At 42.3% G+C, this 27352-nt stretch overlaps 1 protein-coding gene and 1 long non-coding RNA gene across 2 annotated transcripts in view; one reads left to right on the top strand and one right to left on the bottom strand.

The window, feature by feature from the left end:
• The window catches only part of LOC104854453, a 6100-nt gene extending 2988 nt beyond the window's left edge, over nucleotides 1–3112 (bottom strand). Inside the window, exon 1 of the long non-coding RNA XR_778110.1 lies at nucleotides 2597–3112. This is a non-coding gene — a long non-coding RNA (uncharacterized LOC104854453). The remainder of the gene's footprint in view (nucleotides 1–2596) is intronic.
• Gabrg3 (gamma-aminobutyric acid type A receptor subunit gamma3) overlaps nucleotides 1–23265 on the top strand; it is a 490937-nt gene extending 467672 nt beyond the window's left edge. Inside the window, exons 7-10 of the mRNA XM_010612934.3 lie at nucleotides 7495–7647; nucleotides 15417–15613; nucleotides 15900–15959; nucleotides 20080–23265. Of these exons, the coding sequence (XP_010611236.1) occupies nucleotides 7495–7647; nucleotides 15417–15613; nucleotides 15900–15959; nucleotides 20080–20361 (692 nt within the window). The 3' untranslated portion in view covers nucleotides 20362–23265. The remainder of the gene's footprint in view (nucleotides 1–7494; nucleotides 7648–15416; nucleotides 15614–15899; nucleotides 15960–20079) is intronic.
• Nucleotides 23266–27352: the final 4087 nt, after the last annotated feature.

Raw genomic sequence — 27352 nt, 5'->3', positions numbered from 1 at the left:
TTTTCAGTGATTTGTGCTTCAGATTTCTCATGTAAGAAAAGCATATGATATTTAGCTCTTATGCCTGAGTTATCTCACTTAGCACTATGGACTCAGGGTGCATCCATCTTTTACAAATGATACAAAGTAAGCCTTTATGGCTGAGTAGTCTTGCACTGTGTATAAATACCATGTTTTCTTTGTGCATTCATCTGTTGATGGATACATAGGCCACTTCTACAAGTCAGCTTTTTATGAGTTGTCCTGCTATAAACATGTGTATGCATGTATTGGTGTAATAGGATGTCTTTAACTCTTTTGGGATGATACACAGAATAGGTATAGTTGGGTCAAATGGAGTTTCTACTTTTAGTTTTTTGAGGAATCTCCATACTGCTTTCCATAGTGGTTTTACTAGTTTACATTACCACAGACAGTGTAAAACTGGTCCCTTTTCCCCCAAACCTCCCCAACATTTGTTATTTTCTCAGAGCATAATCATGGCCATTCTCTCTAGACTGAGATGGAATGTCAGTGTTGTTGTGATTTGCATTTCTGTAATTGCCAAATGTTGAACATTTTCTCATGTACCTATCAAAGGCCTCACTTCGTAAGACCGTTAGGTTCTAACATCAGTGCTGGGATGCCATTATTCAGACCATGGCATGGCCAGAGCAGCGAGGAAGATGGAGCTGGCATTTGCTGAGCTGGGCTCTTTGCAAGCAGGATATTTGTAACAGCTAAAGCAAGAGAAAGCAGGAGTCCTGGAACCTCGTAGGTTTGAGGTGCTTTTTAAAGCCATGTGGACATACTGAGAAGACATTACAATATGTAAGTCTGAGGTGTCTGAAAGTGGTCAAAACTGTCTGGGACACTGATAGTATTTAACTCCTGAAGTCAGATAAAATCTTCTGGAAAACTAGAGGGGAGGAGATCTAAGGCATAGCCATACTCGCACAGTCACAGAAGGAGGCTGCAGAGAGGAAAAGAACCAACAAATAAGGCACTGAGACACTACTCAAGGACAAAGCCCCCTGAGATTAGACAGAGGAGGTCTCTGTAAATATGCTGAGACAACCCACTGTGGCTAAGCTGACTGATCTCTACTGTCCTTAGTCTTACACTGGACAGGTCCTCAAAATGTGCCTCTGTCAACACTGAGCTAGAAGTGCAGATGAGACCTGCACATGATACCAAAGAACGAGAATAAGACAAACCACAAAACTCTGCAAATGTACACAGATGACCAATATCCTATGAATATTCCAAATAAGTGTTTCCCTAGCCATGCGTGGTGGTGCACGCCCGTAATCCCAGCACTCAGGTGGCTGAAGCAGGAGGATCACTGTGGCTACATAGTGAGTTCCGGGTCAGTCTCAACTACATAGTGAGGCCCTGTCTCAAAAAACCAAAAAAAAAAAAAAAAGTGTTTCCCTATGATCTTAGGACAAGTGGAAAAAAAAGGAATTTAAAATGGAAATAGCCCACAGGAAGATGAAAGAAACACGAAAAGAGATGAGACAGCAGGATATGAAGGAGGAGGGAGATGTTTTCATAAAAAACGAAAGCCACATCCAAGGCAGAAATAAAATGAAAAAACAAATGCAAGCCACATTAGCAGTGACAACAGACTCTAGTCTGATGTTGACATTGTCAGGCTTATGAAAAATAAGTTCAGTAATACAAAGGAACTAACCCAAAGGAAGAAGAAGGAAACAACAATGTAAGTCATACAGAGACGACGCAAACATTGCTTTCCTGGAAAGGCAAAGGAAACCAAGTGGAATAAAATATTTAAAGGCAATGTACAAGAAAAGTCCTGAAATAAATGAAGACAAGAATTTGTATACCAAGTCCTAGGAAGCATAAGATATATTAAATGTAAAATGCATCAAGAAGAAAGAGGAAAAACTAAAACAAGAAAAGTATCATCAGGATGAATGCCTTTGTTCACCACAACATGGAAGGCTTTCACCTGTTTAAGATTTTCTACACATAAAAAAAAGACTTTCTACACATAAAGGCTAAAAGACAGGAACAGTTGTTAAAATATTTAATAAGATTTCTACACATAAAAAAAAAGACTTTCTACACATAAAGGCTAAAAGACAGGAACAGTTGTTAAAATATTTAATAAGATTTTAGTCCTATATAAGATCAATAGTAAACAATGCATTTGTATATAACAGCAATAAGAGTTACCTCATGTGATGTAAATAGAAATGTAAACAGCATATTTATATTTATATCATGTCTGAGCATTAAAAATATACATTTTATCAAGAATTAAATCTAACAAAAGATGACCTAAGACTTTTTGGAAGAAATTCAGTTTTTCGTTGTAAGATATATGAATTGAAATAGGTAAAATTTCAGGAGGACAAAGACTGTCTCTTAAGTGCCCTACTTTCAGGTAGCCACAATGAACTACACGAAGACAAATAACATATTGTGATAAACATACCACTACTGTCTACTGATAACTTTTCAAGTAGATTCTGTAATTTACACAGAAGCACAGAGACTGGCAACTAACACGGGCATGACTGGAAAAGAAAACTCAGGTCAAGGACCCTTCTACACACGATCATTGCTGTTGCGCTAGTTTTTCACTTACCTGTAACAAATTACCGCAAACTCACTTGGTGTAAAGCAAGATGCGTGTGTAGTTCAGCAGTTTCTGCGAGCCAGGCGTGGCTCAGCTGGGTCTCTTGATCAGCTGCAAGGTAAATGTCGGCTGAGCTTCGGTATCACCCGGGAGACTTGGCCAGGGATCTAGTCAACCTCAGGCTAGAGTCTGAGTTCAGTATTATTTGCAGCTGCAGAGCTAATGGTGGAGGGCTTCTTCAGAGCAAGGGAGAATAGTCGTCGTGAGGAAAGTTCCAGCCATTCTTTGAAGTGCTCTAAGATCCAGCAGGGTGATCTGTCTTTGTGTTAATTTGAAATGAGTAGATTCAGTATAATGATGACACTTACAGAACACACTTAACCTTTTCCATATGAAGTAACGTAATAAAGGGAGTGTCACGTCGTGTTCTGCTGGTTAAGACGAAGTCATGGGGTGCCCGGGGTTCAGCTCCGTGGTTCCGCCGCCTGCCTCGCAAGCGCAAGGTCCCGAATTCGATCCCCGGTACCAAAAACAAAAAACGAAACAAAAAATAACCACCACAACAAAAAAGAAGTCATGGGTCCTGGCACGGCAGGAGGATGGAACTAGAACAGCAGTAGCTAGGTGGAGCTCACTCCGTGTGCATCTCCTGTGCCTACAGCAGTTAGGGTCGTGTGGTCGTTGTGATGCATCCGTGAGTCTAAAGAGATCCGTGTGAGCATGAGCATGTGACAGAGGAGACTGTTGATGGCAGTGGTGATGTCGTGACAGCCAATTGATTTGATTTGGAGAAGAATCAGCTGCATATAAGGACAAGGAGAGCAAAGGAGCAAATTTCGTATAAGACTTGAACTTCACTAAGTGAACACATTGTCAAGGGTGACACAAACTGCATGAACAATGAAATAACAGCTTGATACATTCAGTTTCTCTAAAATTAAGACTCAGGCGGGGGATTTAGCTCAGTGGCCACGCCTGCCTTGCAAGTGTAAGATCCAGAGTTCAATCCTCAGTACCAAAATATTAATTAATTAATTAATTAAGAACTTTTCCTGAATGGTGCCATAAGCAAATAAAAAGACGTCAAGGGAAAAACCTGAAGAATAAGATATAGGCATCGTCTGCGCTCAGCATTGGTGCACACTGTCTGCTAATTAATAACAAGTCAGAACTTGGCTGACCGTAAATGACACAGAATAAACGGCTTTGAAATGGCATGCTGCAAGTACACTCTGGGAGATGTGGCTAGTCCTCGGGCAGGTGCACCACGTTGGAAATCTGTCTTTGAGTGTCCACTCTTTGCACCACCATGGAATGGTAAATTCAGAACAGACTAGCTCTAAAACAGCCACACTAGAAATATATTCGCACGTCACAGCTAAGCTTTCTCATAACTTTCTGGGAAGATCACTCTTCCTTAAGCAGGATTACATTTTTTAAAATAAGATAATTTTTCTTGGCAATTTTTTAAACAAACCTAGAATTTTAAAACTAAAACTTTGCTTAGATATCAGTGATCGTATGAATCTGACCCAAAGGCTGAGTGCCTGAGGCTGAAGGGAGGAAGGATTCCAGTGAGGAAGGTGGGAGACAAAACTCTCAGCAGCTGGTAGGCATTGTTAGAAAAGAAAGAACACCGCTCATCATCATCCTTTCCAATACTAATTTATTATCTATCCACTCACTCATTAAAATAACGTTTTTACAGGCTGGGGATTTAGCTCAATGGTGCCACACTTGCCTCACAAGCGCAGGTCCTGAGTTTGATCCCTGATACTGCAAAAAAACAAAATAACATTTTTACAAATGTAAAATTTAGTGAAATAAATAACAAGGTCTTTAAATGAATCATGTCCTTGGATTTACACTGCTCCATGTATTGTGAGTACAGAACAAACTTGTACATATGCCTCAGTGTGGACTTATCTAAGTAATACAAGAAAACCCTGCACTTACTCTCATGGTCCTCGTGGGTAGATAACTTCTCTTATCTCTGCCTCGCCAACTATCTGTGAATAGAGCCTTCCTCTCTGGAAAATTCTCTGCCTTCCACACCACCCTTGGGGGCTGCCACTTTATCTCCTGGCTTTCCCGAGCTGAAGTTTACTTGTCCAATGATGGGCAATCAACCAATAAGCCAGTTGTAGTGTCCCATACCACTGACTTTATCTAACTCTGATTTGTCTGAAGTTGACCCTGTCAGAGTCCATCAAAGGTGGAGAGTGTGGAACCAAAGAGAGCAAATGAATGTCAATCTCTTCTTGGTGGTGAGAACTACCCGATAAGAAACTGATGGATGAAAAATGAAAAAGGGAAGAAGAGTAAGAGAAAAGGAAAGGAAAGGAAAGTTCTACCTATTGTACTGCGGTGTTTCAAAACACATAATTTTTCTTCACAACCATGTTCAACATGGAACAAATTATTAATATATTCAATGCTAAAAACCAATTTTTGAAGATGGGTGTTCGCCTAATAAAATAAATAAAACAAGTCTTTGGGATTTTCAAAACCTTGCTTTCCCCACAGCCTTCCCTCTGAAAATGTCTATAGGATTCAAGGGTCGTTTTGCAACCTCCGTCCATCATCGATAGCCTCACACACACCTCCGCCCGTGTGCCCAACACCCTGTCTCTACCACAACACCCTGTCTCTCATGCACGTGTCTGCCAACACACCGCCGTGCCCACTGTGATGGTGGCTGCAGCCTTCCTGGTAAGGTGCTCAGCTCCAGGGGAGGCAGAGCCTGAGGCACGATGTCCAGGCAGACGTCTGAGGGGCGAATGGGTGTGCTGATCCCAGTGTGAGGCAGCCCGTTGCCTCAGGCAGGAGAAAGCAGATGGATTTGCTGAACCAAATATGCATCTGCTTTGTAACTGTGTATCTGTTACACAAGGTACTGGCAATGGTAGTAACTGCAGAAATTATTCCAGTCTTTGAAAAATCCATGTTCTCTATACTCTTAGGGGGATTTATTGTATTTTATTTTTGTGTTTGCTTTTCTTGTCCTACAATTAGAACTCAAATTTTATGTACAAATTAGAAGGAATTTTTAAATATTATAATTCAATAACATTTCTTCAGAAAATGATTTATCTTTGGCATTCATTTTATTTAAAAACAATTGTTGTGGTCTTTCATTGCTTCAGGTTAATCATACTGATTCCTTTGTACTGAAATGTTAATTTGCTTAAAAATTTAAATCTTTATTGGAAAATAGACTCAAAACTGATGTTGCTATCAACAGTCCTCGATATTGCTACAACCAAACAACACATCCTGCAAAGCATTTCTAGTTTAAAATCATTGTCATGAGGGCTCAGTCTCCTTGTCAACCTTCTAAATAAAATTGGGACTCTAATGATGTTCTGTTCACTCACCAAATGTTAAGTGATTGCTTATCATTAGACGACAACACTAAATAAAAGGGATATAGTATGTACCCAAATGATTTAGTTTGAAGACAGACATTACATTGTTATGTTTTATACGTTATGACTATTGGGAGGGAGTTCAGGGAAGACTTCCTGGAGAATTAAGTTGATATTCAAAGACGCGGGACTAGGAGGAGCAACTTAATGCGTGCATAAGGAATAGAAGAACACTGCAGACAGAGGAGAGGGATTCAGAGTTCTCTGGGCAGGGCCTTAGCCGGTCTGAGGACCTGGGCTGACTCAATGCCAGCAGTGTAGAAGGCGATTAAGGTGGAGTGACGCAGACTACAGGAAAAGCATGACCATTGTGCAAAGACAGCAAGATGTTGAGGAGCATAAAGACAAGGGTATAATGATATTTATAATTTCATAAGGGTCCTTTCAGTGGCAAGACAGAATAGTCTGGAACAGAGAAGGACTGATTGCTAAAAAAAACAAGCTTGGGCCTCTGATAAGAGATAGTGTCTTGGACTAGGTGAGAAAGGATTTGAGAGCAATGTAGCAGCTAGAGCCACTAAGAAAAGCAACGGAGGAGTCAAAGATGGCTTCTGGTTTTTCCACTTTAGCAAATAAGAGAAAGACCTGAATGAAAAGCCATGTCCAAGTGTGGAAGATGCGATAGTTCAGGGCTGACATGATGGGCTTTGGGCACTGGAGGCCGAATCTAGCTGTCTGAAAGGTAGAGGATTCAAATGAGGACGACAAAAGACAAAACCTCAGCTGAAGGTAGCCTAAAACATAAATGAATATTTGAGAATGAAATATACAGTCCATAAAGCACGTGCCCACCTCATATCCCCAGGGAAGATTCTGGAGTCTCTGGTAATACCTACACTGCTTCCAACTTCTGTGTGGCACGCTTTGCTTTAATACGAGAGAGGAGAATGTTATGAAATGATTTCTTCTTTTTAATGGTCTGGTACAGCCTAAATGCTGGATTTCTAAAAGGATAAAGTATGTGAACAAATATTAAATGAAATGTAAAGTGCAAAGTTAGTAAGCTGAAATTTCTGATATGAAATAAAAATATAAAAATCACTATGCAAATCTATGTTATATGATAACTCTGTTATTATTGGAAAATGCCATACATCCATAAAATGGCCCTGGGTCTGTTTGAGGGTTGCTTATTACCCTTGACTTTAACCACACAGCACACAGATGGACTGTACTAATAACAGCTTATCAAGTCACAGCATATCTGGAATAGACTGCAGGTCTGTCAGTCTGTCTGCCGACTGATACACTTATTTCTGTGTTCTTCCCAGGGGCAGTAAAATGCCTTGCAAAGCCAAGGATACTATCAAAGTACAATTGCAGAACAGCAGCACTTTAATCAATTTTTCTGACTTGATGTTGCTGCATTTGTACATTTTTATTCAAGTCATTCATTTTGCAAAATAAATTATAAATTCTTTCCCTGAACTACTTCTGACCTCTGGAAGCTGACTAAATTTTGGCAATGTTTTGCTGCAGGTGACTACGTTGTCATGACTATCTACTTTGAGTTAAGTAGAAGAATGGGTTACTTCACTATTCAGACATACATCCCCTGTATACTCACTGTGGTTCTATCCTGGGTGTCTTTTTGGATCAAAAAAGATGCTACACCAGCGAGAACTGCACTGGGTAAGTTTCAAAAGTCTTTTATGTGATTTTAGTGCAGAAGTATTCATAAAGATGCCTTCAACTAAAGCGACAGTTCAAATGCAAGTGATCTATCTGGAGAGCTACTTGAACCATATGTTGAATGTTTTAAGTATCTAAGTGAGGTTGCTCTTTCTAATGATGGAATTCCATGTGTACTACTCAAACTAAGGTGGATTAGGAATTCACAGTAAGTCAGCTACATTATTTGACGCTAAGCTTTAAGGTTGATGTCATCAGAAAAACATTGGTGTGTCCCAGATCCTGCCAACTCAGAATCCTCACCACTGCAAGACGATCAAACAGAATTTGCCACAGACCTTTGAGTACAGAAGACACAATCTTTGCAAATTATTCTCTCAAAAAGAATCTCTGCTATGTGCTACAGCTTTGGCAGCAAACAGGAAACTGACCATTCTTGTCAGAAGTAATCCACACACCTGAGTCTTCTCACGAGTTTTCCTGTGGTCCTCCAGTTCCCCTTAACATAACTCTAACTTGCAGTAATTTTAAAAATGTGCAAAACCTTATTTCAGTTTTAATAAGGATTGTCCCTTACTTTCAGAGTTTTGTGGCAGGTAATGATATGAGACTGAATATAAAAGTTGTTTTCCCCAAAATATTTTCTTCAAGAGAGACGAAGCTGTCTCGATTCCAACTCTTTGCAGAGTCCATCATATTACCTCGTGCTTTCCCTGTTTGATATTTAAGCTTTATTTGTTTGACAGCTGAGCACATTTGCTTGAGATTAGTTGGCTTGGAATGTATTCTGCCTATATTCCTTTGCATTGTTACAGAAAATATAGGGTAGAATTGGTAAATTAGCAGGCAAAGGTATTAATACAAATTTATTAAGTACTACTAGGGTTCTGCTGTCAGAGTTACAAATGCTAGGTGTCATTATAAGCAAAACTTTTAAAGTTTAGTTCAAAACAATATAGTATGTAGTTCTGTTTGCATTACTTTTGTTGTGAGAGCAAGCAGAGATAAATGAATTATGTTATAAGATGCCCAGAGGTGTAGAGGAACTTTACTAATACAACCATATTTAATAGACACTGCCACTTTAGAGCTTCTTTCAATAGAGTTTGAACCAAGTCATGACAAGATCAAGAGCAATAACTAGTAAAATAGCTGTCATAGGAAAGCAATCAATATGCTTTCTAAAATATAAAATATAGTCCAGACTGCTTATAATGTATCCTGCACATTGGTAAGCATATAATGAATATTATGGTACATTCCAAGAAGCAAAATAACGTTCCAAGATACATTTCAAGAAGCAAACATGATAATATGGTAATGAAAAAAGACCAGTTTGACATTAAATCAACAGACATAAAACTTTAAAACAGATATTATAGCAATGTTCATGGCCTTGAAGAAAAATAGAATCTTAATGAATGAAGAGATTAAATTCTCTCAACAAAGAAAACGCAGAGAAAAGATATTTAGAATGAAATGTGTAATATGTGAATGAACTTCAGATTGAAGGCGGCAGGGGAAAAACCTTTGGAAATGTAAATATTATCATGTAAAATGCATCTAATGTGAACAGGAAAGGATAAAATTTTTAAATGAATAGAGCCTCAGTAAGCTGCAGTATACAATGAATATTTATAACATACCCATAATAACTGTTTCCAAAATAAGAAGAGAAAAAGTATTATGCCAAAGTTTTTTAAGAAATAAAGCAAAAAATAATCAAATTTAGTAAAAGCCACCAACCTGTAAATAATAATAGCTTAGTGAAATCCAAACAGGTGAAATACAAAGAAAATCATTATCATCCAACTGTGAAAAGCAAACAAAATCTTGAATGGAGGAGCACAATTAATGTCGGTGGCTCATCTCTCCTATGCAACGATGAAGGCCATAATATCGCAAATGGTCACCCTTAAACTACTGACATTTAAGGAAAAAAACCTACCCACCTAAAATTCTTTATCCAAATAAACGATATGTACTTCCAAGACCTTGTGAGAATAAAGACATTTTTATGAAACAAACATTGAAAGAATTGTCACAGAAATTCGAAGCCACAGTAAAAATACTAATGCCAGTTAGTGGAAACAAACCAAACAGAAAACTAAGTGTCAAGTACCAATATCAAATCAATAAATGTTACATTACAAAGGAAGATACCTGCTTATATATGTGTCAATACACACAAGCATATTAACAAAATAAGAAATATTCACAACATCACAGTCCTCATTTCTGCAACTGGTCACATGCCCATAGCTGGTATTTTTCCCCATAAGTTTATTGCTACATCTTATGTCTACATCATGATCACACTCATCACTGGGCATTTGCCCCAGTATGTGATACATCTTGGTTCTTGTTTTTTCCACTCTCTTTCCCTCCCTTCAACCCTTCCACCCCTCCCTATTTACAAAAGCTTTGTTTCTGTTTTTTTCCTCATCTCATATTTTTTTCTTTCCCCCACTCCCCTTTCTACTTCCCCTTCCCCTTTGAGCCTTTTCTTCCTGTTTCACATTATCTATTATACATTTTGGTCCTCATTTACACTTTCGGTTTCTCACACCAGAGAAATAATTCAGTATCTAGGAATCAATCTAGCCAAAGAAGTAAAAGACCTCCACTTTTAATATTACAGCACTCTGAAAAAAGAGATCAAAGAGGATATCAGAAAATGGAAAGACATCCCTTGTTCTTGGGTAGGAAGAACTAATATAGTGAAGATGGCCGTACTTCCAAAACTGCTATATAGATACAATATAATCCTGATTGAAATTCCAACAGTATATTCCACAGGACTAGAGAAAACAATCTAAAAATTCATCTGGAACTAGAAGAGACCAAGAATAGCAAAAGCAATTCTAGGCAACAGTGACAAGGCAGGGGGGTATGACAATCCCCAATTTGAAACTATACTACAAAGCTACTATGATAAAAACAGCACGGCACTGGCAAACAGATCTGAGAATCAGTGGCACAGATTAGGAGCCAGAAAGAACTCCAGACATACTCAGCCACCTCATCTTTGACAAAGGAGCTAAAGACTTTCATTGGAGGAAAGACAGCCTCTTCAATAAATGGTGCTGGACAAACTGGGTTTCAACTTGCCAAAGATTAAAACAAAACCCATATCTCTCACGATGCACTAAACTAAAATTGAAATGAATCAGATCTAAATATTAAAAGAAGAACACTAAACCTGCTGGAAGATAGGCTAGGTAGCACTCTTGAATACGTTGGCACAGAAAAGGACTTTATGATCATAGCTGGTATCTTTGACTGCCTTCTTCTGCTATCCTTTCCGTGTTCCCTCGGTCTCCAGAAAGCACCTCAGCAATCTCAGTCCTTTGCCTGGCAGGGTGACTGTATTCCTGAATTTCTGGGCCTGCCTTAATAGCAGGGCATGGTGTTATCAGGAGACATACCTTTGCCTGAGGGTGACTGTATTCCTGAATTTCTGGGCCTGCCTTAATAGCAGGGCATGGTGTTATCAGGAGACATCCTAAGGGACCTCCTGCCTCCAAGTACAATCTTCCTTCCTCCTTTTGGAAGCAACATGCTGGTTTTCCCTTGGTAGTCTGGGTCATCACCCTTCCAACCCCATAGCTCCCTTTCTTCCTCCGTGACTCAGAAGCATGATGACCAAATGACCAAGGGGAAGTCTTAGCTTCCATTTCAGTGGAATCCTTTTTGTGCTTCCTGATACAAGGCATGCCACCTCTGGAACCAAGACTTCTAGGAGAGCAGAGCAACGGTTAAGGAGACCCGAAGCAGAACTTTTGCTAGTGGGTCACTAGTGGTATTGGTGAGTGACACCATTCACTCTTCTCCTCCCCAGTTTGTGGCCACCGAATCAGTCACCCACAGACACACCTGGCACTGCACTAGTCTGCTAGGAGGGTCTACCTCAAGTCGATGGATCACAGTTAAATTGTTTACCATTTGTAAGTTTTCATTCTCAGGCCATTCTGAGCAGTGTCATGACGCCAGCCTGTCTCATTCCCCCAGAAGTGTGAGTCGCCTTTGTCCAGCGTAGTCTCACTTTAACCACTGTACACCCTCAGTCGCGAGGCAGCCATCACGGAGCAGATCAGTTGTCACAAGACTGTAGTACTTGCGTTCAGGTAACTCTTATTTACTTAATAATGGCCCCAAAATACAATTTGGATATGCCAAAGAGAAACCATAAAGGGCTTCCTTTAGGTCAAAAGGCAAATGTTATTGATTAAGTAAAGAAACAAAATCATATGCTGATGTCACCTTGCTTGTATTATTCGCCTCACTTGGTCTTACCATGAAGCACCACCCCACCCCATCACAAGCAGGGGAGATGAGTACAGAACGACAGATACATCGAGAGAGACAGAGAACAGTCACAGGATTTATCACAGTGTACTGTTATAATTGTTCTACTTTTTTAACTTTTTACTGTGCTAATTTATAAAGCAACTTTTATCATATGCGATGTGGTCATAAAGTTTGGTGAATGCTTAAATTTTTTTAAATAATTGCAGTAAAAGATACATTGCCATTCAGCCCCTAAAAACACTTCCCTTTGATCTGAATACACCTATCCCATCACGCCTGCCATTGTCTGAAGCAGTCGGGAGTCATTTTCGTGAATGTCTTTAATTGTATTGTCAGGCTACCTTTAACCCTGAATTGATTGAAAACATTTATCCTCATGGTCATCTTGACGTTAGGGAGAGCCAGAAGAAGCTGATGCCAGATCCAGTGAATTAAGTAGAGAGGATGCACTGATGTTTTTACGGCCTTTCCCCTCGATGGTACCCAGCAGCAGCATTCACCGTGTTCTTGTCAGTCACACCTCATAAAGACGTTCACAGACACACATGCCAGGAAAAAGTGTGGCATGTGTAGGACCTGGTACTGTCTTCAGTTTCAGACATTCACAGCAGTCCTGGAAAGCAACTACCATGCACAAGGGCCGCCATATCAACAGTGTACACCAAAAAATACCAGCAAAAGGAGAGAGGATCTCAGCAATACTTTTTATGTCCCTGTTTGACATTATGAAACCCTACTCCAAAAAATACATCACATAAACTGACTTTAGCTACCTTCCACCACAGACAAAAAATAATTTCACATATATCAAAGGCTATGGTGATAGGACTAAAGCTATAAGATTACTAAAGAAAAACTTAGACTCTTAATATTGGATTAAATAAAGATTTCTGAGACCAGAAACAAAGAGGTTTGATGAAAAAAATGAAATCACTTATGACATAAAAATACACATGAACAAATACATATTGCATATTATTGAACATATACAACATCATGAAGATTTTTGATTATACACAACAAAGGTATCTTCTCCAAAGTATCGCTCCTCCCTCTCATAAAAATTATATTTAGTGCATAATACTTTTAATTTTTTGTATGGATTTTTTTATTAATGCGTTCTGGCTTAAACACATTGTAAGTAAAATTTTGCTTTCTAATAATTTTTAACCCCATAAAGTAATGCCCAGAATATCCAAGTCAGAGATCTAACAGTGTCACTGAAATTCCAGAAGGAAAAGAAAAAGAATGTGATTCTGCAAAACTATTCAAAGACTAAATTGAAATCTAAAGCTATTCACATAACTAAAAATGTCTCAAATTCACCAAAAGACATAAATTTGCAGGTGAGAAGCTACGTGTGAAAGGCCTGGTGGCCCAGAGCCCTAACCCGAGGACTCTGGTGACTTTCTCCCTGAGTCCCCTGTACTCCCCCATGCAGTGCAGCGCGGACAGCACTAAGCGTCCTTGGGAGCACCCTGCTTGCTCTGTAGCTAAGAGATGTACTGAATTAGGTAAGAATCACCATCCAGTTGTTTCCTCAGCATGGTGTAATTTCTCAGTGTGAGCTGGGGTGGGGAAGAGAGGTACCTGTCTGCAGGGCCATGCAGGCCAGCACTGCAGGGCAGACACAACTACTCCATCGAAACAGAAATTGGCACTTCAGATTCTTCTTAGACATGACATGCTCAACCCATTTTTAAGTTACAGTAGATATTTACTATAAGAGCTTTTCCCTGCACCCATATATAATGTTCCAGTTTACACAGCATCTCTACCTGAAGGACCACAATGTACCCACCTCTAATAAGGGAAGACTGGCATTCACACAGCGATTTTAAAAACGGATTCTGAGAAGGTAATGCCTTCCTATGACACGTGCGAAGAAGGCCCAGAGTGAGGCTGGAGGCTTGGGCATGCAGGTGAAGACCCTCTGCACCTGGCCAAGCTGCTCCCCTGTGGTTGGGACTCATTCTCCAGATGACCCTGGAGGGTGCAGGGAGGGAGTCACAGAGGGCGCTGCTGTAGCTAAGCAGGGAGGTAGGGCTGCTCACCCGTCGTGTGCACTTGCCCTCTGACTGGCACTGTGACAGATGTCTGTGAGTCGGGGTCCACGGCCCTCGCCTGTCCCATCCAGCGGCTCTAGATGTCCGATCCCCCAGGGAAGAGCTCGCCGTGCCTTGTCCTTCCCTTCCTCCTTATTCTCCACAACCGTCTTTCGTGCATCTTCCTTCTGAACTAGTCATCTTCAATATCGAGCAATAGGACACAGTCGAAATCAAATCGAAATTGACTACCAGTATTAACATGGCTAAATTGATTACCAGTTGTCATTCAAAGCAAAAATATATCCTTCAATGCTAAAAATGTGCCGGCTACTATGCTGGGTAACAAGCAAAGATGGCATGATCCAATTTTGCTTTTAAAATCACACAGTCTATAAGATCTAGCTTTGCTTTGAAAGATCACACTGTCTATTCAGGGCGACCAACATTTAAGACAGATGCAATGCATTGTCACAATGCAAAAAGCAGGTTACAGGGACAGCACAGACGGAAGATGCTCCTGTTGTCCATTCCTCGGTGCGGGGTGCTGACAGGGAGGTGGCTCAGAAGGAGTAGTGCTGGAGCTGGCACAAGAACAGCAGGGGCTCACACTGGACAGGGAGGGAGACGCAGGGAAGAAAGGACAGGATTACTAGGGAGGAAGTATGTGAGACAGCGAGCAGCCCACCGCATACAGGAGGACTGCAAGCTGTGTCTGTGCTGTAAAAATATGTACAAGACAAATGATGAACTCGAGATAGCTAGATAGACAAAAAGGGCCCATTTGGACACAGCTGCCCCTTTATCTATGATGGAATTATGTCTTCACAAGCCAGCATAAGTTGAAAATGTCCTAAATGAAAATGCCGCGCGTACCCCTGTCCTGCTGAACTTCTGGCCCAGCAGCAGAACACTAGAGAGCGTCGTTCATTTCCCCTGGCAATCACAGGGCTGATGAGGTGCTCAGGTTCACTGCCACCGCTCAGCATTGTGAGAGAATCCTAGTGCATATGAAAAATATCCATACTCAAAGCGTGGTTTCTACTGAACACATATTGGTTCCACAACGTCATTAAAGAAGACAAATCTTAAGTTGAACTGAGCAGGGGGTGTCAGCACTTCAATGTTGTTGTAAAACTATTGTGAGAAATGTTATTGAATCCTTGCTTACAAATTGTACAGACATTAAAATTAAAAGTAACCACCAGGCTGGTGGCACACACCTGTGATCCCGGCACCCAGGAGGCTGAGACAGGAGGATAGCCAGCCTGGACGACACAGCAAGACCCTGTCTCAAACAAAAATGAAATTAAATCTAACGGTGACTGTAGAGGAGTCACATAAAAGCACCTTGTTAGAGAGGGGGTGTTGGAGAGCTCTCGGCCTTGTTACCTGGTGGCTGTCCCCACACAGGCATCACCACAGTGCTCACCATGACCACGCTCAGCACCATTGCCAGGAATTCACTGCCACGAGTGTCCTACGTGACTGCCATGGACCTCTTCGTGACCGTGTGCTTCTTGTTCGTCTTTGCTGCTCTGATGGAGTACGCCACCCTCAACTACTACTCCAGCTGCAGAAAGCCAGCCACCACCAAGAAGAAAACGTCGGTGAGTGGCAAGAGGGCAGAGGCTCCCTGGAAGGCAGTGGGGTCAGTTTAAAATAAATGCATGTTTAAATGAAATTTCCCAAAGATCTTACAAAATAGGGGATAAACTCAACAAGCCTCTGAGAGCTGGGCTGGGTTCTGGAGATGTGAGTGTGGCCCTCAGCATCTCCCGGCACCAGCTCTGACAGCCGCCCGGTTGAGGTGGACCTGAAAGACTGCTCTCCAGGCTGGGAGTACCTGGGGTGCAGATACCCTCAGCAGCTTTCTGATTCTTTCTTTTCTTGCAGTTGTTACATCCCGAGTCCTCAAGATGGATTCACGAGCGCATAAGCCTACAAACACCCTCGGTACGTACAGCCTATGTGTGCCAGTGTTTCTGAGAACCTTTCCTAAACTAAGGCTGCCTTTGACAGTGATGCTCCTGCTTAGGTGTGCATGAACTGAGAACCAGAGAATACACACAAGTCCTTCAAAAATGTGTTTTCTGCTACTTCAAGAAAATCCAATTTGGAGCAGTTGCAAAATAGAGGAGAAAATCACTCACAATCCTTCTATACAGGGATTAGAGTGTAGCCTACATGTACCTATTTCTAACTTTCTTCTGGCGTTCAAATAATATATACTCATGCATTTGAAAAAAAGAAATCATAATCTATATATTTTTCTCTACCCTCTTTGATAACTAAAAAATGTACTTAGGTTTCTGTGTCATATGTATTTTCTAGGATTGTTTTGATGATTGAATTATGTGCTCATACTAGACAGACACACGGGCAATCGAGGTTGGATACTGAGCTTCTCCACAATTTTTCACTAATGCACACATTTTTACTACTCCCGCTTGGCATGTGCCTGTGGCGATTTACTTAGTTATAAACTCCTAGAAGCAGAGTGTGGGCCAGGGCTTGTGTGGGTCTCACCCACCCCCGCACAGGACGCACAGCCAGCTCTGAGAACATCTCGCTGTGGTTCCATCACCAGCAGAACGTGCACCCGGGGACTTTTCCCACTGCATTTCAGTACTGGTAGCTTCATACTTTCATTTGTTTGTTTTTTATTTATATTTTTGTTTTGTGAGCTGTTTTCCAGTGTTTTTTAACTTTTCTTAGCATTTTAAAGTAGCGATAAATCAATCATGTCATTTATTATTTCATATTATGTCTCACTGAACATCTATAGTATCTATAATTTTTTTTCTTTTTTCTTTTCCTTTTTTTTTGGTACCGGGGATCAAACACAGGACCTTGCTGAGCTAAATCCCCAGCCCTGTAATTTATGTGGTTACGTTTGGAACATATTGGGGGTAATAACGTACTGTGGTTTATAGTCTGTATTTCATTGGCAGTACTGTCGTTTTCCTGTCTTCTGCCTTTTCCTACACGCCTGGTTTTGAGTTCCATGTTGTCAAGTCCATCGCCCTTTTCTGCTGTGGCTCTGCTTCTTGGGTCCAGCTGGGGAAGGTCTCCCGCTCCTCCTCACAGTGACTCAGACACGCTCAGGCTCTGCACGCATGTCTCAGAATCAACTCATGTTCCGTTCATAACACCTGACATTTTAGTACACGGTTTAAGGTAAGAATGAAGCTTTAGAGAAAAACAGAAATATATCTTTAAATCATACATATGAACTACCACTCCTACATATAACAGGTTTTGTATGCAGTTGTGGCTTTTGTTCTTTTAGACATGTCAATTTGCTAATTATCCTGAATATTTTGTGCCCACCCATGCACCGCAAGCGGCCTTCTGATGGTCACCCGCGCTGTGTGCCGAGCATCGGTGCCTGTTTCATAAGCAGACTCTGTGGTCACCCCTGCTCGGCCAGTGGGGGGGTCCCCGAAGGCGGCCGGTGCGGAGGCCGGTCTGAGAGCGGTGCGGCCGACAGCAGCGGACCGGGTGGACGTGGTGAGGAAGGGACACGGTGGGAGCCAGCAGCGCATTGGCCCATACAGCCGGGAGCCAGGAGTTGTAGAAACGATGTTGCCAGAAGAAAGGAAAAAAAAACCCCAACACAAAGCTAGAAAACACTCAAGGAAGTATCATGACCTTGAAGAAAGTGCAAAGAAAAACAGTGCAAGGCAAAGGGCGGCCGGCCAGGTGAGAGGACGCAATCGGAGACGCTCAGCGGAGGGCAAGTGTAGGACAGCCCGGAGAAAAGGAAGCTCTCCAGAGGACGGGTGGTGGCTGCCACCGTCGAAACCCTCGCTCGGTTTCGTTACTAACCGCAGCAGAAAGGCAAGTGAGCAGCCTCCCAAGAGAGAGCGGGTAGGGCCAGGCTCCACAGGCCCAGCAAATTGCTCCCGCTACTCTGAGCCTCAGTTTCCTCGCCTGCCAAATGCAATGTTCGAACACTCGGCCCGAGCCCTGGGAACACAGTGCTCCCAAAGGCTGCAGGCATCACTGTGCGCATTGGTGAGAGCGGAGGAGTCAGGGACCCAGCTTGGCCAACGGTGGCTTCGGGGAAGCTCTCATTAAAATCTCTATCTTGCACACAGTTTGAAATATGAATGAAAACGACAGGGATTCCTATAAACGGTGCTTAAACAGCAAAGTCAGCTGTCGAGCTGTGTAAGTTCCCATCCTAACTTTCGTTTCAGCCCCATAAAATGGAATTCATTTCATTTCCAATCACTGAGCTTTTAAAACATAGAGCTCTCTTGAATACACTACTTTCCACTGTGTTTCCGTGACCGTAGCTTTGAGTTCTCTAAATGAAGGGAGAGCTTTCTCTCACCACCAGAATCCTTGCCGCTGCTTTGCCTGCAGCCGCCTGCAGTCACCCTTTACATCTCAAGACCTGTCCCCGACCCTGCCCAGTCGGAATCACCATCTTCCCTGGGGGCTGCCCTGCCTGGCCGTGGCTGTTCTGCCCCACACTTCGCTCCCCCGGTAGGGGCTGCACGGCTCCCAGGAAGGAAGACACCGTTGATGAGCATCTGGCTGAGGGTGCCAGTATACACGGGAAGGAAATCTTTGATGCGATCGTTACCGAATAAAGGCAGTTTTCCCAATGGTGCTTTTGAAAGAATGTAGATTTCTTCAGAAGCATTGAGGTGGAGGCAGCGCTTGGCCCTGTTTCAGCAACCCCTCCTGGTAACTCCACATCCACTTGGCTTTAAGAACCGTTAACCTAGCGGAGTCTTGTTCTTCTTAGAGCTGTAGGGGCACTAGGACTTCCACTTCTGCTCATGCCCCCAGACTTGTGGAGGGAGAGCTCAGCTCACAGGAGCACCCTCCTGCCACAGGAGGAGAAGGCGGGGCCAAGGGAGGGTATACTTGGTGCACAGCATCTCACTTTAGGTCGGAATCCTGCATGGCTTCCCCTGATATGAGACTGCACCATAGGGCTTAGGGTAGTGGCTTTGGGTGCTGGACTCTTCTACCTCCTCGCCCTGACTCATGACTCCACATAGCCGTGAACAGTGTCAAATTAAGATTCAGAAAGAGAAGGCAAAGCAATTGTGTTCCTATTCTCCTCTCATAGTAGTTTTGGGCAGAGCAGAAGGAGATGCTCGGGAGGCTTTCTGACAATTTTGCATGGGAAGCCAGGGCAAAGAAACAAGCCAGCCGGTGATCACCGAAGCGGGCATCTACGTCCACCTCTCCTCGGATGCGGGTTCCAGGTTCCCTGGGCTTGCCTGCCTCAGCTCTGCCAGCACAAATGAAACTGAAGTAGACAGGCAAAGAGGCTTCTCCATGCTCTTCTGTTATGCAGTCAGGTGCAGGAGTGTAACCTCCTAACAGAACTCAGTCGAATGCACAGAGCATAGTTCTTGGGAAGAGCTTGGAGAGCTGTCCGAAGAACTGATGAGTTTAGGCTGCTTCTCAAGGTTAAAAATGATCCGTCGCGTTTGAGCGAGCAGGGAGTCATTCTGCCTCCCTCACCTGCCCCACACTGGTCTTTCCATGTCGGGAAGACAGCTTAGGAAGCCGGAAAGAGAACGTCCCGGGCACACACAGCCAGTTGCCCTGCCTGACCCGAGAAGCTCTGCCCAGCTGCCCCACACTGAAAGCTGTCTTCTTACTTGAACTACGCGAGAAAAGAACATTCCCTCATCATTCCTGTACACCACATTTTTAATAATTAATTAGTAAAAATGCCACATTTATCTAATATATGTACTGCTTCACATTTAAAAATAAATATATGATATGTACATGTCGTTACCAACCAATAGAAAAGCAGGCAGAATAGCGATCTGAAATGACTAAAATATATCTGAAATATACCCAACTTCCTTCACTCATACGGTTGGGAAATGCAGGCTTTGAGCTGGCAGCACAGAGTTCCCTGCATTGAAGCTGCCCACATGGAAGGACAGAACCTGACCTGTGCTGGGAGGGGTGGGGTGGACACATCTGCCCTCTGCTTCCTTCACAGCAGATGAAATAGTGCCCACTGCCCACTCTGCTTGGACTGTTTCCAGGGCATTTCCTAACCATTTTACGCGACTCTTGTTGCCTACAGAACTATTCTCTCCTGGATATGAGGCCACCGCCACCTGCAATGATCTCGTTAAACAACTCCGTGTACTGGCAGGAATTTGAAGACACCTGTGTCTATGAGTGTCTGGATGGCAAAGACTGTCAGAGCTTCTTCTGCTGCTATGAAGAGTGTAAGTCAGGGTCTTGGAGAAAAGGGCGGATCCACATCGACATCTCAGAGCTGGACTCCTACTCCCGGGTCTTCTTCCCCACGTCGTTCTTGCTCTTTAACTTGGTCTATTGGGTGGGATACTTGTATCTCTAAGTGCCACCCATGGTGATGAGTGAGGAGTGCTTGGTCCACACTCTACCTTCTGTCATCCCCAAGACCAGTAGCGATCAATTGGGAGTCTCCAGGAAGAACACTGCTTGGTTCATCCTGAGTTATAAATTACCTTTCAGCATCACAGGATGTATCTGGCCAATATTCCTAATATCACACACACACACACACACACACACACACACACACACACACACACTGAATTTAACTAAATTCTATCCAAAGTGGTATTCTTGCTAATCCTATTGCGTCTGTAGCTTGGTGATGCTTATGGATTGTTTTCAGTATTAGAAACAGCTGCTGATTACCCTTGCAAAGAAATCTATTAAAGGGGCACGCAGATATATGAGTAGCTCTCTTGGGCCCCACCCTGTGTACCTCTCCTTCATGGCCCTTGGCACCAGCACCCACCTGAGTGAAGCACTCCTGGCAGAGATGCACTCACATTGGTCTCGGCCCTGTGCACAAGTGCTGAGTTCAAGTGCGGGCTGCAGTGAGTCCTGGGGCCCATCTCCCCTCTCTGCAGCCTCTTTTGCTCTGGCACCAACCTTAGCCAGTCTTTCTTGACCTCACAATTCACCCTAGGCCTGGGAAGAGTGTGCATATATCTACAAGTTTCCTTTGAGGAAGAAATTCTCACATTGCTAAAATCAAAGATGTTGATTATCCATGAATATTAAGAGGTAATTACTTTATTCCACGCTACCAAAAGTCAACGGTATTTGAGGGTTGGCTTCTTGGAGTAGTTCAACTTTAACTCAACATTTCCCCTTAAGAGTTATGTTCTACGAGACCAGAGCTCAACCTCAAAATATGTGTCTCACTTATGTTGTTATTATAGTTCAATAATTATTTTCACCGGGAAAAAAGAGACACAGCATGCACAAACCTTTGCTTTGAAATCACACTCCAGAGTATGAAAGAAATTTAAGTAGAATTTCAAAAATTTCTTAATGAATATTAATTTTCAAATTAAACCAATTTTAGATGCAAACAATGGGTAATGACTCACACCAGTTATACATTTTGATGAGCAAAAATCATGTTTGTACTTTCAAAGCCTGGATACATAGCAAAATCCCAAAGGAAAAAAATTCCCCAATCAATATACTTTTGATATTTTTATAAAACAAATCCAATTTGCTTCATGATATTAGTTCTTTGTTACAACTGGAGGCCAATATGTACTTTATACGAATCTTTCAAAGCTTCTCTTCAGCAGTAGGGGGGGAAAAGTCCTACCAGTTAGTTAATAATGCTTTGGCATTATTAAAATTTTAGCATTAGCATTTCTTTGCTTCCCAATTGTCTCACAGAGGAAACCGAATTGATTATATTGAAAACTATTGTACATAGTATTTAGCATTTCTTTGCTTCCCAATTGTCTCACAGAGGAAACCGAATTGATTATATTGAAAACTATTGTACATAGTATTGTACATTACTAAAATTAGTAAAACATTATCAGAGAAAGTACATCAAAGTGCTGATTCACACAATTTATTGGATGGATACCAGAGAAGGGAATGAGAGCGGAAGAGACCAGAAAGACTGGAAATAAATAGGTCGTTTTATTCTTATTAACATTTTAACGTTGTTGCATATCAAGTGAATGACAAAATATCGATATGCCACCACCCAGTTTTCAAGGATCAGATGTACTCAGTATGAAATATCCAGTCTCGTTTGTACTTCTACAGTGTCTTTTGGTTTGATAGTTGCTCCACAAGCCACAAGCCTACTTAGCAAAGTGAATTTAAAACATAAAATAATACTTGTGGAGAAATAAGTTGAAAAACAACGGCTGAAATGAAAAGTCTCTGCTCCTGGAGAATTTCACAATTAATATCCTAGTCTGTTACTCAAACATTATGGACCTGGTGCCCCTGTGCGGACCCCACAGGAATACCTGTCACACCATGGCACCGAGCACAGAGGGCGGTGGTACAGACAATTTCCAGCGTTGTACATTTGTAATTTCTAACAGTATGAAGAGTTTTAACCTGATACATCTTAAAATAAGGTCTAGAAAAAAATCTTCCGGTAAAATTCTTTTTGAGAGGAAAATGACTTACAGGCATTTTATAGCCTAAAATGTTACCTTAAAAACAATTCGACAGATACCTCTTATTTGAGAAGGTCTCAGTATTTGTAAGTCATTAACAATTTTCATGCGATTTTAGGAAAGGATGGGTAGAGGGAAATATCCCAAGAGCCTCTGTTTTCTGCAGCCTGCCTCTTTCCTCCTGACTTCAGCCAACCTGTGAAAACACGGTGGTTCATGGCGTCTACTCCATGAAGGAGAGCCTTTATCTCAAAAAGAATAAGAGACGTTTGTGCAAGAGAGAATAAGATAGATTCCTGCCTACTTAGCAATCTGCCCACTACGAAGTCTTACAGAACACCCCCAAGAGCATTCCAATGCCTATTTCTCTGCAAAATTTATGTTGTCCAAGTTAATATCAACTCCTGAGATGACCTGTTCCGTCCATAGCACAGGAGAGAAACATGTCTTACTCGAGTGCAGAGCTCGGGGCTTTTAAAGCAAAAAAGAGAAAGGAGAAAGGAGGGGGAAAGGCAGGGCAAAAAGTGAGAGAGATGTGTCCCCTTTAACGGACAGCCCCCTTACCAGGACACTCGATAGTGGGGGACCGTGCAGCTTCACCCAGTTGCTTTGCACGGAGAGGTGGGGGTGCCTGGGGTGGAAGATATTGGAGGGATCCGTGTTCAAAGGTGCTACTGTGTTCCTCACGTTGAGAAAGGCTCTCAATCAAGAAGATGACAGCTTCATGTTTTGACAAAGATGCCAAATTTTCAACACTGTGCATCATTCTTAAGACTGTGACTATCTCCCCTTTAAGCTGCATCCTGGCTGAGGGCAAAAAAGAAAAACTAAAAAAGCATCTGACACATTAATGGAATTAGAGCAAAATGTCTCCTCAGAACCTAGAAAGTTTCAGCACCAGGAACCAGAACAAAGACTCCCCAAATGCTGGAAAAGAAGGGTAACAATGTTACTATAATTTACTCTTAACTCAGCCAATACTGCCCCTGATACACCCAAAATATGCCTTAAAAAAGCTCACATAATACACATCTTGTAAGATTTTCCACTTCCTGCAATCAGCTCCCTCATGCCAAGTTTCTCTTTTATGCATAGATAAAAATAGGATTTTATTTCTTTATATGATAAATGGTGTTATCCTTAATTTACATCAGATCAATTCCATAGAGAATTTTTGTGGAAGCTTTGATGGAAGAAATGCTTGTCCTGGGTCACAAAGCACGTTCATGACATCAATGGGGAACAGGGCTGATCTGAAGGCCAGCACCTAGTCCTGCGGCGGGGCTGAGAGGGTCCATGCAGAATCTTCACACCTAACCATTTTCCCAGTGGAAGGAAGGCTTTAGACGTGATGGTTTGCAGCTCCGCAAATGTCATGCTCTGGAAACAAGGGAGGAAGGGGCTATAACCCCATCTCACAGTGGCCAAAGCTCACCATAGGCAGGAAGAGACAGGCCACTCTTCCAAAGGGCTAGAACACAAAACAAGTGAAACCTCTCTCTCCTTGATTATGTTTATCTCAGCTGCCAAACTGAAAACTTCTTGTGATTCCCTTAAAGACTTGAGCAATTATAACTGGTGTCCAGCCATTACCCTCCTCATTCTGCACGTTAGCTCAGAGCTCACAAGTCGCCAAGTTCATGGCATTCCAGCGGATCTCACAAGGTTGTACCTCCACTTTCTAGTCAGAAATGGTGAGTCACTGAAGATGAACGAAATCTTAGGTAAATACACTTTGAAGTGTTAAACTTCTTTGTGATTATAAACTGTCCATTTGGGCCCCAGAACTCTAGCCCTTTACAAAATACCCACAGAAGTGTCTGAAATAAGGGAGAAGAAACTGATTAGGACACAATGCAAATGTTCAGCCCACTTCAGACTGAGGAAGTGTGGCATCTGCACGGATTTCCTTTTCTCGGTTTGGCTGGTAGGAAACATTCAGTCTTAAAGAGGTGAGCAGGACCTGCGTATTTGTATTCTCCATGATATGACATCCAAAGAAGTCAAACAGTAACGAGCTGCATCTCCGATCTATTATTGGTTTTAGCTTTTATTATAAAAAATATTATAGGGAGAAAAAATGTATGTCCTAGGATGCTATATTTTGCTCTTTTCAGAATACTCAACATTTCTTCTTTGCTTTTCTTCCTAACAAGTACGATCTGCCCTGTGGATCTGTGGATTCGGAATCTATGATAAGAACCAACCAAGAATGGGAAAACTTTTTTCTTTAAATTGCACCTGTACGAAACATGTACAGATCTTTTCCCTTGCCATTATTCCCTAAATGACTATTTGTACAACATTTGCATATGTTAGATATATGATAAAGTACTTAGAAGGGTTGTGCAGGTTCTGTGCAAACACGGCAACGTTTGTATTATAGGGCTAGAGTAGCCAAGGACTTTGGTCTCCCCGGCACTCCTGGAACCAACCCCCAGCAGACTCTGAGGGAAAACTGTAATGTTTACATTTCTTGTGACAGCCTTAGACCCAGATTTCTCCTGTTGCCTCACTGATTGAACTTCCATCAGGAGCCTGTGGTTTGGTTTTTTTTCAGTCCCCAAAATACCAGACTTCTCAAAATGACAATCTTGCCATTAACCACTTTTTCACTAAAGGACTTCTGTCCCCACTTTCCATTAAAACGTATCCCATACACAGAAATGTTTAGAGTCGCCTCCCAAGTCATTGTTGGAAAATAATCTTTGGACCTTATTGTCACTTTATAGACATTGCAAGAATCAGGACAGATGGCAGTAAGGAATGAGGCCATGGGGCCGGGGATTCAGCTCAGTGTGCCACTGCCTCCCTCGCAAGTGCAAGGACCTGAGTTCAATCCCAGGTACCAAAAAAAAAAAAGGAATGGGGTCATAACACAAGGGGAGCAGGACCCCACTAGCTTTTCCTTCATATGAAGACAGGCTATGCTTCCAACCTAAAGTTTGGTTCCTTGGTCACAGCAAGTAGCAAGGGTCTTCCAGGATGGCTGGGATGAACCATGGAGAATATCCTGTCTCAGTTAATAAACCCTTAATTAGTAGGAAAATCTGTCTACCTGCCAGACTACCATCTTGGAAGCTGAAGTCTGTTCCCCAGTCTGGGAGAGCTGTTGGAAAGCAGAGCATTTGGCTTTGGATTTAAAAAGATTTACTGAAGCCATCTTCATAGAAAGTCTTCACCTACTGCCAGAGTCTGGTTTTCAGGAATAAAAGATGAAAGCTTTGATTATGTATTACCACAGGCTATTGTCCAGTATTCTTTACGTTTAGAAGGGGAGTTTTCTGCTCGATGTCATCAGTGACAGCGGCCCCAGTCCACAGAGCACTTGCACAGGAAGCTTAGCGCCAGAGCGGGCTGGCCCCGCGTCCCTCACCTATTAGGTAACCGACACAGTGACTGGGCTCTCGATCCTCCAGGGTGGCCTGGGAGGACACAGACAGGCTAAAGAAACAGCATTCTTACCTGATTTTCCGTGTAACTAAAAGAAAAATAATGTGGTGAACATGCACATGCCTTGCTGACTGAAATTCCAAGTGGTCAGCCGGATGTGGCAGATTTCTTAACGAAATAAACTGCGACACCCCATCATCACCCTCTCCGTGTTCCTTCTTACCCTTCACTGTTGATTCCACACAAGTTTTAATGTTTTCTCCAAGCTACAACAAAACATTCAAGAAAAAATAGAAGAGCTTTATCTTATCTAACTATGAAGTAGATCACAATCCAAAATTTTGCTTACCTAAAACATTTTTCAGATCTGCTTTTTTCTCAGAGTTCCTGTCTACTGTGGCTCAAGCCGAATTTGAAATCACTGCAGTCTGCCCAGTTTTGGTTTCTTGGTAAAACTCGTGCTCTTTGTTATACCTCGGTGGCTTTTTATTTCCTTTCTTAGTGACAACATTGGAATTGATTAAGAACCATCTTTTCCCTGAAATGAATTGCATCTTTGGAAACCAAATTTTGTTACCCAAAAGAACATTCATTATGCTGCTTTTCATATCTTTTGGTTCTAGGCTTTAGTTCCCAGTGATTTATCTTGACTTTTTTACTTTGAATAGAAATAGACACTGAATTATATGTATTAGTGAAGTTTATAGCGTTTACTATTATATTATCTCAGTTTAGAACAACTATTTTATTAAAAACATTCTGAAAGACACTTTCCAACATTCTGGATCTTTACAATGGCTAATTTTGTGCTAGTGAAAAATGTTTACATGCTACTATGTTTGTACAATTACATGTTTTTCTTTATGGACAGCTCCGGACTGAGCCAAGGTTTGCTTTTCGTGTGTATCCTACGAAGGATTCTAAGAGGGTACTGACTGCGGGGATCAGAATTGTATCCGGTTTGGATCAGGAGCCATCTTGTGCTTACACGCAGTGATGTGTATATCTGTGTGTGTATGTATGTATGTACAGTGGTAAAACTGGACAACTTATTAATGTGTGTACTGCTCTACCCATCGCCCCAAATTTAGCTGAAACAAGTAGGAGCACAGTTTCCTAGCGATAGCCTATTAGCTTACTAAGCCTCTGTTTAAGGCAAAAGGAAGAAAGGGAGAGGGAGAGAGGAGGAGGAAGAGACATAACATGACAATCTCCACAGCGTCTGAAAATGTGGGATCACGTTCTTTCTTTAAAAGCATCAGTGGTCAGTAGTCTGGAATCCAAGCCGGCCTGCCTCGCTCTGAGAGCACAGAGGCCCCGCGGGTGTCACTGCGGGTCACCTCCGAGCTGAGCCAGTCCTGCTCCTCCGCACTTTGCCGGAGAGCCCGTGAAAGCCGAGTCCTTCGGCTCTCAGAACCAGAGGGAGGGCGGGTGGCCTTGCTCGCCTCGCGGGAAGCCGCTCCAGAGCACAGGGCAGCGTCGCCAGCCTGGGTCTCGGTGTGGGAACCGGGGCGG

This window comes from Fukomys damarensis, unplaced genomic scaffold (assembly GCF_012274545.1).
Source record: "Fukomys damarensis isolate Sample0158 unplaced genomic scaffold, DMR_v1.0_HiC HiC_scaffold_7, whole genome shotgun sequence".
Taxonomy (NCBI): domain Eukaryota; kingdom Metazoa; phylum Chordata; class Mammalia; order Rodentia; family Bathyergidae; genus Fukomys; species Fukomys damarensis.
This window is presented reverse-complemented; position numbering and strand designations above follow the sequence as displayed.